The sequence below is a fragment of the Toxotes jaculatrix genome, chromosome 14 (assembly GCF_017976425.1).
Source record: "Toxotes jaculatrix isolate fToxJac2 chromosome 14, fToxJac2.pri, whole genome shotgun sequence".
Taxonomy (NCBI): Eukaryota; Metazoa; Chordata; class Actinopteri; family Toxotidae; genus Toxotes; species Toxotes jaculatrix.
Window position 1 is genome coordinate 8,664,015 of NC_054407.1, and position 12,844 is coordinate 8,676,858.

General features: G+C 39.3%; 2 protein-coding genes across 4 annotated transcripts; both read left to right on the plus strand.

Annotated features, from left to right (window-relative positions):
• Window positions 1–2,782: 2,782 nt before the first annotated feature.
• LOC121192564 (regulator of G-protein signaling 21-like) lies at window positions 2,783–4,903 on the plus strand. The gene is made up of 5 exons (XM_041054300.1): window positions 2,783–3,134; window positions 3,248–3,319; window positions 3,422–3,483; window positions 3,576–3,742; window positions 4,009–4,903. Exons 1-5 carry the CDS (start codon window positions 3,085–3,087, stop codon window positions 4,246–4,248), a joined length of 591 nt encoding a protein of 196 aa, XP_040910234.1. The 5' UTR covers window positions 2,783–3,084; the 3' UTR covers window positions 4,249–4,903.
• Window positions 4,904–6,294: 1,391 nt separating this feature from the next.
• Window positions 6,295–12,822, plus strand: ro60 (Ro60, Y RNA binding protein). 3 transcript variants are annotated; one of them, XM_041056124.1, is made up of 9 exons: window positions 6,295–6,389; window positions 7,320–7,929; window positions 8,376–8,596; window positions 8,914–9,060; window positions 9,151–9,288; window positions 9,393–9,509; window positions 9,872–9,988; window positions 10,228–10,374; window positions 10,876–12,822. In XM_041056124.1, the coding sequence occupies exons 2-9, from the start codon at window positions 7,338–7,340 to the stop codon at window positions 11,026–11,028; spliced, it is 1,632 nt and encodes a 543-aa protein (XP_040912058.1). In that variant the 5' UTR covers window positions 6,295–6,389; window positions 7,320–7,337; the 3' UTR covers window positions 11,029–12,822. The 3 variants fall into 3 exon arrangements, with proteins under 3 accessions (XP_040912058.1, XP_040912059.1, XP_040912057.1); XM_041056125.1 differs by lacking the exon at window positions 6,295–6,389 and adding an exon at window positions 6,468–6,578; XM_041056123.1 differs by lacking the exon at window positions 6,295–6,389 and adding an exon at window positions 6,520–6,678.
• Window positions 12,823–12,844: the final 22 nt, after the last annotated feature.

The following is a 12,844-nucleotide window of genomic DNA, read 5'->3' on the forward strand; positions in this document are numbered from 1 at the left end:
CATCCACATTCAGTCATGTGGTCTCTTTCTTAGTTTTTAGGTCACATTTATAAGTAGGTGAGATCATTTAATCCAGAGGTGTCCAAACTGTTCCACAAAGGGCCGTGTGGCTGCAGGTTTTTGTTCCAACCAATCAAGAGCACACAGTGTGACCAATCGACTGTCTGAAGACTGAGATCAGTTGATTAAATGAGTCAAGTCTGGTGTGCTGCTGCTTGGTTGTAACAAGAACCTGCAGCCACATGGCCCTTTGTGGAACAGTTTGGACACCTCTGATTTAATCTGTTCTTTTCTTTCCTGTATTTTATCCAAACCAGGAAGCATTTAGAAGCTGGATTTTTAGTGGATATCAGGACAAATTGTGGTCTCTGTAAGTGGTTTCATTTGATTTTTGTTTTTGACAGTCTAAAAGTTCATATTCATGTTAAACAAGGAAGAAAACCAGTCTTTGGTCACAACTGGTAGACCAGTGAAAGACGGGGTCACAGGTAGACACTGTTTTGTTTTTGTTTTAAGGTGTCACAAGACCAAAATGTTGAGAAGAGTAGTAGTAACTTTAAAAAGTGAGCATACTAGTGATATTTCACATGCTCAGTATGTATAATCATATGTTACAGAATAGGCCTAAACACTGAGCTATGAGTTGCTGATTTTAGAGGACTGGAAATTTTGCTGATTTGTTCAGGCTTAATCTAACGGATCAAAGTTTATTATAACTTTTATAACTAAATGAGGTTTAATTGTGTGTGTGATTTCTCTGTTAATGGTGTTGGATTGGGTGTATGGTATCTATATACAAGAGGTAACTGTTCTCAAACCATGCTATTTCTCACTTTCAAGTTCACGTCATAAAAACTTTACAGGGCCCTTTTAGATGTGTATGAGGCTGCAGATTTTCCCTCTCACAGCTTCTTCCTGTTCAGTACAGCCCTGTCTGGTCCTGCGAACCACATACTAATTCATGTATCATGTCCTTGTTTCAAGTTCAAGTTCAGTCTTGTCTGTACCGGTTTTTGTCTGGTTTGTGTGGTCTAGTATCTCATTCACAGTGACGCTCTGCTCCACAGGTCATACTCATTTTCCCTTTAATGCAAAGCACACATTCATTCATGATTGTGTTTTATTTTTAAAATGGCTGTTAACAGAAGGTGCCTTACATGTATAGATTTTAATTTTAGTAATAAGTGGTTAACCAGAGTGGCAGGGTAGATAGAAAATCTTGTCAGAAAATGAAAAGTCAGAAAAAAAGAGTACGTAATGATCACTTTCAGATTCTCACACAGAGCTATATGTATCATTACCTAACAGTTTATGCTGCAGTTTCTCAGTTTTCTGATCTTGTGACCAAAGCATTTTTAGCCATGCTAGTGGCATGGCTGTGGGGATGACAGTGTTGTTCTCTTAGACTGTTGATTCACCACTTCAGCCCAGACTGAAATATCTTGCAACCACTTAACAACTACCCTGAAATTTTGTGCAGACATTCATGGTTTCCAGACAATGCATCACCCTGACTTTAGTGGCCCCCTGATGTTTCCAGTAGTGCCACCAGCTGACTGACATTTGTGGTTTTGAGTAAAATCTCCCAATAAATCTTTAATGGATTGTCATGAAATCTGGTCATTCATTTCCAGGTCAGAATAAATCATAATAACTCTGGGTATCTGTTAACATTTTATTTAGTGCCATCGTCAGGTCAAAGTTTTAATTTGCTTAATATGTCAGTTTGTTTTTAAACAAATATTTGCAAAACTAATGACATTCCCTCGACATTCCATGTGAATTTCCAATCCTGTGAGTTGTCATCTAAATTTTGTAAACTTCATTAATAGTCTCCTTCCATTTGTGGTGCATTTTGTTTCAGACTATTTTTGGGCATCTGCTTAATGCTGGTTCTTCTAAAATTCAAAAGAGGTTCTTGTCAGATTGGTGAGAAAGTAATGATGGTGTTTTATTGCTTAGTGACTACACTGGACCCAAAGAGTAAATAAATAAAATGTCCATAATTTATATGATCTTAGAACCTGTATATACTTACAGCACTTAAAGTTAAAGATTTACTTAGTTCAAGTAATGCCTGCAAACACAGTATTAAAACAGGCTTTAATTACATTAATGAACAAACATAAGACTCCTGTCACGAAAGGAAACATACTGTACCTGTAATTTATATGGTTTAAAAAAAATTACAGATTGGACCTTTAAACCACTAGACTGTAACAAATACCAATTTGAAGTCACCCCAGGTTTCTAATGCTGATATTGAATTGTCCCTTTGAGAAAACAGTTGTCACTATATTACAACTTCTGATGTTCCACTACAAACACAAAATCACAGTTTCAAGTACATAAACACACTGATCATCACAAATTTATTCTGTATAAACGGAGGCACGGAGGAACCTTATTAAAATGCTACAAATGTCATGTAACATCATGAAATTAACAGCAATTTAAAGAAACTACATTTTTTTTTAAAAAGTAAAAACATGAAAAACCAACATCGATAGTGGAGAAGAGGTAATGGGAAAGAAAGAGGGAAGAGCAAATCAAAATCAAAACTGCCTAAAGAAACTCATGACCCCTTGACGTGTGACTAAGAATAGCACAAACTTGAATGGTGAGCTAAATGACGTAGAGACTGGATGACAATGATCAGCCTGTGTAATACTTTTAACTGTGGAGAATCTGATGAGGGTTGTGATACAGAGCAAAGTTTTGTTCTAAAATTAAACAAGGAAGAGCACAAGGTCTGATGCACTTTGAGTATTCATGTGGCTCCTTCTAATTATGTAACAAATAGTTGGCATGTTAACAGAGGTTAAAGATAGCAAAACACAAGGGAGGAAAGAAAAGTGCCGAGAGCTGGGAGAAAAACTGTCTTGACATCACAGTCAGATTCCACTCTGATATTGACCCTCATCAGTGAGCAGACACAGTCAGGGCCGGGTTGCGAAGCTGTCAGGTTGGAAATATGACTGAAATACAGGGAAAATTCTTCTGAGGATTCAGCGGCACCATGCATACTGAGAAATACCTTCAAATTCTAATTCACAGAGGAGGAAGTGTATTTCAAATTCAACAATGAATGAAATTTCTAGGACGACTCTGGACCTCCAGGACACAAAGAAAATGTAAGTACAATATGTTTCATTTGTCATGCAGTGAGGCTTATTTTGAATGCTTTTTGTTTCATACCACTGGGACTGTAAGACTTATATGTTCCTACTGTTTTCCTCTCTTGAAGACATAACGCATGGAAATCAAGAATACAAAAACACCTCGTCCAGAGTCCATTACCATGGAGGAAAACAAACAGGTGGATTTTAGTTTGATCAAACAGCATATTAATATGGTATTGTCCAGTATTTTCTTGAAAATGTGAACAAATTCAAAAACCTTCCTTGTCTTCCATCTACAGACAGGAAACTAATGAAGCAAGCCTACTGGGAGAATCTCTTGAGACACTCCTTTCCCAGAAATGTAATTTTCATCTGCTCTCAAGCACTACAAAACTAATATCACAGTTGGTTACTGTTTTCTTTATAATGACGTTATGTTCTTTTGTGTTACAGGTGGACAAATAGCATTTCGGGACTTTCTAAAGTCAGAGTTCTGTGAGGAAAACCTCGACTTCTGGCTCGCATGTCAAGAGTTCAAAACATTTGACAGTTCAGAGGAGCGAACAAGGAGAGCAGCAAAGATATATGAAGAGTTCGTCAGTCCTGGGTCCCCTAGACAGGTAAAAATATATTCAACTGGATGACCAAGTCATTTTGGGAGAACTTTTGTGCAGAATGCGCTTAAATATAAGCATGGCATAAGAAAAACATCATTTTGTCAGCACATGAATATTCATTGTGTTTATTACAAATTTCCTGGAAAAATGCACAAGCAGACAAAGTCCTAAAGAAGTAGGTAGATGGTACATTGTGTGTAGTATGTAGTTCCAATGTCTAAATTGTAACTGGATGTTTTAACTCTGCATCGCTTTACATATCTTTCCAGGTAAATGTAGATTTCTACACAAGAGAGCTCATCAGTCGGAGTCTCCGGGAACCAAGTCCATCATGTTTTGTTGTGGCACAGAAGAAAATCTACAGCCTGATGGCGAACGGCTCCTTCCCGCGCTTCATCCAGTCGGAGCAATACAAAGTCCTGTTCGATGCAGCTTCTAAACAGAGAGGCTTTGGGAAGCACTGGAAGGCCAGTCACAAAGCAGACACGTTCCTCAAAATGTCACCTTAACAACATAATGTCTGACAAGACTGAAAGCTGTGCCAGTTATACTGCCGGCAGTGTCATCTAGTGAACACCGGACATTACCAAAAGTAAAATTATGAGTTTTAATTAAGTGATATTTTAAATGTAAATTTTAATATTCATGAAATGCACGTGACTGCAGGACTGTTGTGTGTTTTCTGAGCTATTTTGTGAGCTTGCACTTAAACAATATTTATAAAATAAGATACATGATCTTGACATGTATGTATCATGAAGAACTGCAATGCTATAGACTTTATTTTGTGTTTAAATTAATATAAACTGTTCAACTGACTGAGCAAGTCCGTTGAGGAGACTGTGTCCCCTGGGTGTAAAAATGCATCCTGTGTGCTTACAGTTGGTGTGCTACTGCCACCCAGTGGTGACTTGGAACACTTGCAAACAAAAATACATTTTGAGCTACTGATGTAAACATTTGCAGGAAAATGAATTATACAAATTGTGTGTAATACTGAGATAAAAGTGATGAATTATGAACTTCTAAACTATTCTTCACTTGTTGTCTGACAATGACATGCACCAGAAAGGTGCTATCAAGACATTGCCAAAGGTTTTGTCTCATCTGTAACCTGTTTCGACAAAATGCCACAAATAAACAAGTTAGTTTTATTATTTTGAAGAGGGATTCCTAGCTAAGTTTGAGTCAAACCCATTTAATTTCAGTCAGTTTGAAATCACATTTCTAAAATAATCTCCAGTGAATCCGTTCCGTTTTCTGTCAAGTTCTGTCAACAAAAAATAATATCTTTTGCCTAAATGCTTTCTGTCTGTGTTCAATTAACAAGCACTGTCTTGTGGTAAAAAGACTGATGAAACAGTCAAACTGGTGATTCTGCTGGAATGTACAATACATCCATCTTTACTTTTGTTTCCTACTGTGACACGTCAAAATGTCCTCCGCAGAAAAGGAAAAGTGATGGACTCAGTCAGGCTCGATCAAAACTATTACACTTGAAAATGGAAATGACATTTACAGGAGGGCGATCTGAGTCACAAGCACTCCAGAGAGAGAAGAGTGGTATGAACAGACTTCGTACTTTGTGAACAATGGGTCAGCACTCAACATTATCATTTTCTTCTCTGTGCCTTCTTCCACGTTCTGTAGCCTACCAGTGGCATTTCTGATTTGATTATGGAAATAGTGGCTGAAAAACTGGCAGCATCAGGAATCAGGATCTGTTTTAATTAGAAAAGTATGCAAAACTACAAAGAATGTGTCTTGGTGTTTGCCCCACAAATATAAAATAACACGAAAACAAAATCAGAATGTATTTACAGTCAATTATGATAGTGGTGAAGTGGGATATAAATGAAATGTGCAATGGAGAAAGTGAGGTGTATGAAATATATGAAAGTGACAAGTACAAAGATCAGATGTGACGTGTGCAACCAGTAATTAAATTGTATAAGAGCAGGAGGTGGAAAAGGAGTGTACAATGTAAAGTCCACTTAAATGAAGCTTGTAATCTTCTCTGCTGAGTGAATGAGGATGCACTGTACCAGTCAGTGATGGATGACATGAGGATGGACTCAACAATGGCAGTGCAGAAATGGATCAAGGAGGTGTGAAGATGAGTGGCTGTATAATGGGGGAAAGGGGAGTCTAATAGGCTAGAACTCTTTCAGGTCATCTGCCAGCTGATGGTCATCAATGGAGATGATCTGTGGTGATTTCTTGCAGGCCTTCAGCCTCTCAGCATGCCTCTCCTAGGCTGCTCTAATCATTCTCTTCAGCTGATGAGGAGAGAGGGAGGATGCAAAAGGGGAAGAAATTATGTGTATAACTGACCACAAGATGATTTGGGTGTATGGGGGAATTAGAGAATGGATATTTCACTGAGAAATGAAATCAAATATTGTGCTGGGTGGGAATGCACAATTACATTTACTATTGCATGGCACTCTCCTCATGAGTGTATTGAGTGATCAAAAGCAAACTCAGTGCTTTATGGTAACTACTGAGAGAGAGATGGTGCTGTGTGATGGTACTCTGTATCCCAGCATCCATCGCGGCACCGCCCCTGTTTAGCTCACTGACGGTCAGAGGGGAGGCCTTTTTGCATCAAGCTTCATCAAAAACTTGAGCACTGTGCACATATATTGTGGTAAGTTCGTGTCTATGTCATGAAATTGCCGACCGGAAGGTTTCGATGAGTAACACTGCATGTTAGCAGGAAAACTGACATAGTTTCCTGGAGGCTGTCGTAGCTAAGGAGCCAGCTGCCCATCCCAGGCGAGCTGCATCAAGCCGCCTAGCCCAGCTTTCCGTTGCCCGGCTAGGAAAAAGCTTAGATGTGGGTCTTTATAGTTTGTTGTTGGAGGAGACCGGGTGGCTAACATTACAATGTATCTACGGCTGAGAAACCTTAGGAGCACTTGGACATATCTGACTACGTAACTAGCTATGTAGCTGTTTAACGTGAATATAACATTACTAAACCAGCTGGCTAACGTTAAATAACTTCGACCAGACTGCTCTCCTTTGCTAGCCTAACTTAGTTAGTGACCTGAACTGGTAAAGTCAGCTAAGTCGAGGTTGACAAGCTAGTAAGCAGCTGAGATTTTCGCCGTATGTAACTTTAACGTCATGTGTGCTTAAGTTTTCTGCCATCTTCTCGAAACAGCTCAGCGTGTTTAGTATCTGTCTTATGTGTATCATCATGTCCTGTAATCGGCTTTACGCTATTTCTGTCAGCGCACAGAGCCAGTGAGTAAGTAATGTTGCTAGCGAAGTCAACAATGCCTTGTGTTCATGGAGATACTCTGGGTGTCCATACATCTCCGCAGCAGTTTACTGGGGTTCATTATTTTTCATGCTGCTTATCCCATCCCACAGCAGCACCATGAATGGGACATTAACTCAGGCATATTCTTTTAATCTGAGCTGTGGTTTATAGTTAGTCCACTGATTACTTTGATCAGTGCAGAGCTGATGTGTGACAACATTAAAAAAGTTTCTTTTACAATCAACAACTTCATTGTGGCCAGTCAGTATAAAAGTGTGTATAATTCCCTTTCACCGCTTCCTATTTCAGGCCTGGTCCAGTTTTACAATGGAGCCATCGGGAAGTGCTACAATAGATTCGTCGAGCAACCACACCCTGAACTCAACAGGTGGTGGTGGAGGTTGTCCATGGGAGGTCAGCGATAAGGCCAGACTGTGCCGCTTCCTCTGCTATGGCTCAGAGGGAGACATTTACACTGCCAGGGAGGAGGGTCGTGTCAGCATGGAGAGCGCCGGAGGCCTCCTCTCTCTGCTGCAGGAGGGCCGGGGTCCTGAGGTGGTGGAGGAGATAAAAAGGTTCACTCAGGATGGGCGAGCTGTCAGACTCGGCCCCTCCTTCTTCGCATTGGCTTTGTGCTCTCAGCACTCTGAGCTTAAGACGAGGCAGGCAGCTTTCAAAGCCCTGAAGGAAGTTTGTCGGGACCCTGCCCATCTGTTTTCTTTCATCCAGTACAAGAAGGAATTGAAAGAGGGCATGAAGTGTGGGATTTGGGGACGTGCCTTGAGGAAAGCAGTATCTGACTGGTATAATGAGCAAGATGCTCTGAGTCTGGCTGCGGCTGTGACCAAATGTAAACAGAGAGAGGGATGGTCACACCAGGATCTGCTCAGACTCTCTCACACCAAACCAGCTAATGAAGGTGACTTTACACAAGCTCACATTATTCACTACTGTTTACAGAGGACAGGCAAAAATATCAACCTGAGATTACTTTTTATTTATTTATTTTGGTAAAGCTAGAAGAATTCATTAAATTCAGAGGGTTTTTTTTCTGTTTAGTGTCTTTAAATTATTGTTGTAGATGGCCTTGTTATGACCAGTTTGTCAAATTTTCAGAAACTCTCCCTTGCTACATTACATACAGTAATAGTGCAGAAAAAAAACAAACAAAAGCATGATCTTTACCAGTTTCTTATTGACTGCATTTCTACTGTGTTGTAAGATGTATTTGTTTGATCTGGGCTGACCCTATACATTTGCAAACCTGTGCTGATTAACAACATTAAGTTTTAACTCTACACCATGACGTATATGAAAAAAGCCTGCTCGCATCAGACTGTAATAGTCTTACCTTTGTGTTTTCAGCAATTGCCTTGATCAGCAAATATGTAACAAAAGGATGGAAGGAAGTCCAGGTTGCTTACGCGGACAAAGAGAACTCAGAAGAAGTTGTCAAAGTACTTTCGTATCTTGAAGTAGTGGAAAAGGTCAAACACAGTTGCGATGAAACAGAGGTTATCAATTTAATAGAGGAACACAAACTGGAGAGAGAACAGCTGCTGACAGACCACCTGAAATCCAAACAGGTGAGTGTGTTTTTTAAAATCATTTTTGTCTTGAGATTTCCTCTGGATCAGCATTATAGACTCAGCTGCAAAACAGCATTACGTTGTTAGGGTATTTGTTATTTGAAAACAGTTTTTTCAGTTGTCAGTACAACTGAGAAATGTGCCAATCTGTTTACACTTAGAGCTGCATTTTCAGGGGAATAAAGAAAATGGGTGGGGACACACGTTTCTGTGAGCAAATCCTAGATATCGGAAAGACTGATTGGAAGCGTATCATCTGGAGTTAATCTGTTAAGGAAAAATGTGGTTATGTTTTTTTTTTTTTTTTTTTGGAGGTATGGAGATCACTGTTGAAGGAAATGCCTCTCCAATCAGTGTTGAAGATCTTGGGTAAGATGACGTCAAACAAAATTCTTGAACCGGGAGGCTCAGACACACAAGCTGTATGTGACAGAATCCAGAGCGAGACAGCGTTAAAGAAGGTAGGACCTTTCTGGCCTTTCTGATTAATTTACAGCTGTGTTTTTATTAAAACATGAGACGGTACTTTATGTTTGTCTTGAAAATGCCAGGCAAAGATCCACCCTTTAAGCATACTCTTGGCTTCAGAGAACTACAAAAGAGGCCAGGGCTACCAGGGTAAAACAAAATGGGAACCAGACAGCAGCATCCTCAAAGCAATGGACTCTGCATTTTACAAGAGTTTTATGGTAAGGTCTTTTAGTCCCACAGCTTCTCACAGACATTAAAGACAGAAATCAGTTAAATTAAAGAACACAAATAATTTCTTATACCGTTGCAATTCTGTCCCCAGAATGTGGAGCCTGTGGGTAAACGCTTCGTAGTGGCGGTAGATGTGAGCACATCACTGAGCAGCGTTGTCCCAGGGACGTCAATCAGCACTGCCGTCGCTGCTGCTGCCATTACCATGGTAAGACAGTGCTAGAGTTGGATACACAGTGTGTGGGTAATTGTTGTTGCAGTTGGAACAGCTGTGTCTGTGAGAAGGGCTCGGGCCACTCCATCTTTGGAGGAAGTCTGGGTCAAGGAATTGGTCTGTTGACACACTGCAGATTCCTGCGAAATTCCTTCCGCGGCGTGATTATGGTAGTCCCCAGGCCCTGCAGGAGTTATTAGCTGAGATGTGTGCCATCACAGTAATGATTCTCAGATACTTGTAGCATGTTTGCTTGTTATGTTTTGCTGCAATACACGTATGTGTACATAAGAGGTGGAGTTTTGTTACAGTGACGTCATGTTGTTGTTGTTTTTTTGTGTGTGTGTCTGGTGCAGATTTTTGCAAGGTCAGAGGTGGACACACAAGTGCTAGCCTACTCTGAAGGAGCTTTGGTTCCATGCACTTTGTCTGCTGACATGACTCTCGCACAAGCAACAGTTGAACTGGTTAAGGTAAGGCAGTTCACAGCATCAAGTCGTAAGAAATTATTTAGTTACTGATCAGTGTGCTTTAGGAATAAGAGCATTTTATGACCATCTATAACCTAGTTATTCATAGTTGTAAAATACAAAATTTACAAATTGTTTAATACATTTTCAGAAGCCCAGTGACAGATTAGCCGTTGTGTTAACACTGACTTCACTGAACATATCTTGCTCTTGAACTCTGACCTTTCCGCCATATGCTCCAGATCCCAGGAGGGAACACAGACTGCTCCCTTCCCATCATATGGGCCACAGAGAATGGGAAAGCTGTAGATGTGTTCATCGTTCTGACCAACAACCCGTTGTGGTCGTTTACTGCCAGCCCAGTGGAGTCTCTACAAAAGCACAGACAGGTACATTTATTCATTCGCGTCTGCTTGTGCAGGGGATTTATTTGGCTCATGATCTCTAAGATAAAGATTGTTTTTGAAAATAGGATTACACAAACGCCAATTAATTTGCAATTTGATGGGTACAGACTTCATCAGACAAATGGGATGAAGGACCTTTTCACGTTTACATTAAAGATGATCCCTGGGTTTTAATTTCCAGAATGGCATGGCATTTGACCAGTACACAGTTTATGTCATATAATTCTCTAGTATTTGTGTTATGTTAGACATTTGTAATGGGATTGGGTGGTGGGGTGCTGTTAATTTTCTTTAATTACATGACATTTACTAAAAACGCATGTCTATCCTGTCCTGTCTTTGTATGTCTTTATGACATAAAGGAAGCTGTAACATTTTCAGCAATAACAGAAGAATTAGGGACCAGTTTCAAGTAAATGAAAGCATACATATACATGATTTTTGCAAAAAGTAATTTCATTAAATGTGGCATTTTCTCAATAGAAATCAGGAGCCAGTTCCAAGTTGGTGATGTGTGGACTGACTTCCACTGGACACACCATCGCAGACACAGAAGACAGGGGTTTACTTAGCATCTGCGGCTTCGACCTCGGAGCTTTGAGCGTCATGCGTAGCATAGCCCAGGATCTGATCTGATTAAATACTGGGACTTGGGTCTTGGAATCATGTGGTTAGAGTACAAAAAGGAGGCACAAAGTGGACCAATGTGGCTCACTTAGCATGTAGAGTGCCCTAAAACAGCACTAATCCAAAAGATGTTGACATTTACAATTCCAATTTCTCTTTTTGTATTATGTCGCTTACAGGTCAATTGACAAAGTGTCCAGCGGGCTGGACAAATCTCTGGAAATGTTGTGTGCATATATTTTTTCTGAAATTTGAAAAGGAGGTGTTAAGACATGATATGTCATTGCATATCATTCTGTTAAGAGTAAAGGTGCAAACGGCACTCTGTATGACGGGCTGTTTAGTGCTTTGATGGTTTTTAGTGAGACACTAACCCATTCAGTAATATATTCCACTCATTTATAGCAAGATGTTGGCAGATTAAATAAGGGGAAGAGTCAGAATGTTAAAGGTTTAGTGCAACTGTAGGTTTCTTTTAAGGGGATTTACTGTAGTTTCTAGTATGTATCTATGGAATGATTTTAGCAGGTTTGAAGTGATGGTAGAGGCGTTTTAAATTTGAAAACTTGTCCCTTTGTTTTATGTAGCATTATTATAAATTATCAACCGATATAAAAGAAATGAACTGAAACAAAGCACCAAAAGTCCACAGAATACCTTGCAGTTTTTTGGCTATTTGGTTAAATTCTTTGATTTATTTGACCAGAGAAGATTTTTTTTTATACTGTTTACACAACTCTTGCCTTTAGCTTAGCTACAATTGTTACTTGTAGTATTAACATTTGTTTTCCCCTAAGCCAGTTTTTATTTTAAAATGGAGTTGTCTGTTCTGCTCGTGTTGAAGCTCTTCTATAAAAGAATACCCTTGGTGCTCTTAAATGTCATGATCCATTTTTTTTGGGGGGGGGGGGTATTTGCGTTATGGACTATTGTATCGTCCTTTGTGAAACAATGATGCCAATGTTTGGGACTGTAAGTCAGTTTACTGTAAGATGAAGAAATAGATTTGTTCTCACATTTTAGTCAGAATTCTATGCATCACAATATGGGTTTTACTGTATTATTATTATTATTATTATGTCCAGGAAGGATAAATCATAGCTATTTAACAACTGTTTACCTAGACTGAATCTGCTAGCAAAGTAATGATTCTGTATTTTTGATGTAAGAATGTTCGTTATGCAAAAACTAACAGATAATTGCTACCCTCCTGGAATTAAATGAATTGAATGTACTTTTGTAAAACATGTAACCGTAGAGATTTAAAGTACAATGCTTTATATTTCTTCAGACACTGAGTAAACACACACTGCTTGCAGTGTCTTAGCATTAGGGGCCAATTCATTTTTGGGAAATGCAAGAAAATGACTTTAGTGGTGCTCCTGTTACAGTCAGCAGTAATTGCTGTAATTACTGACAGCATTCACAGAACTTACCTTACTTATTACTCATTCTAGTGTAAATCATTCTTTATGAAGAAAAATAAACTCCTGACCATGTTACTGTGAAGGATTTTTGTCCACAAATGCTGATACTGTCATTTTCAATGTTAAGACAATGTCCACTGTCTTTTTGGCCAAAGGTCAAAATACAATAAAGCTGAAATATTTATGTAATATGCTTATTGATACAACGTTTGTAGTTGAAAGTCTGGCACAAAATGTAGTCAATATGAAGTTTGGTAGTTCACAATTGTTTCACCACCATGGTTAACTTTTTTCCATCCCATTGTCTGTTGTATCCATTTTGCCTAACATACACGTATCTGACTGTAGTAGCAATGTAAACCCCTAATAAACAGTTTGCTGCTCATCGAGTATTGTTT

What these genes read in the sequence shown, in the direction of transcription:
- LOC121192564 (XM_041054300.1), top strand. Translation starts at nt 3,085, where the DNA reads ATGAATGAAATTTCTAGGACGACTCTGGACCTCCAGGACACAAAGAAA. An exon ending in CCATGGAGGAAAACAAACAG is followed by an intron (nt 3,320 to 3,421) that starts GTGGATTTTAGT and finishes TTCCATCTACAG; the next exon opens with ACAGGAAACTAATGAAGCAA. An exon ending in GACACTCCTTTCCCAGAAAT is followed by an intron (nt 3,484 to 3,575) that starts GTAATTTTCATC and finishes TTTGTGTTACAG; the next exon opens with GTGGACAAATAGCATTTCGG.
- ro60 (XM_041056124.1), top strand. Translation starts at nt 7,338, where the DNA reads ATGGAGCCATCGGGAAGTGCTACAATAGATTCGTCGAGCAACCACACC. An exon ending in GCGAGACAGCGTTAAAGAAG is followed by an intron (nt 9,061 to 9,150) that starts GTAGGACCTTTC and finishes TGAAAATGCCAG; the next exon opens with GCAAAGATCCACCCTTTAAG. An exon ending in CTGCTGCTGCCATTACCATG is followed by an intron (nt 9,510 to 9,871) that starts GTAAGACAGTGC and finishes TGTCTGGTGCAG; the next exon opens with ATTTTTGCAAGGTCAGAGGT.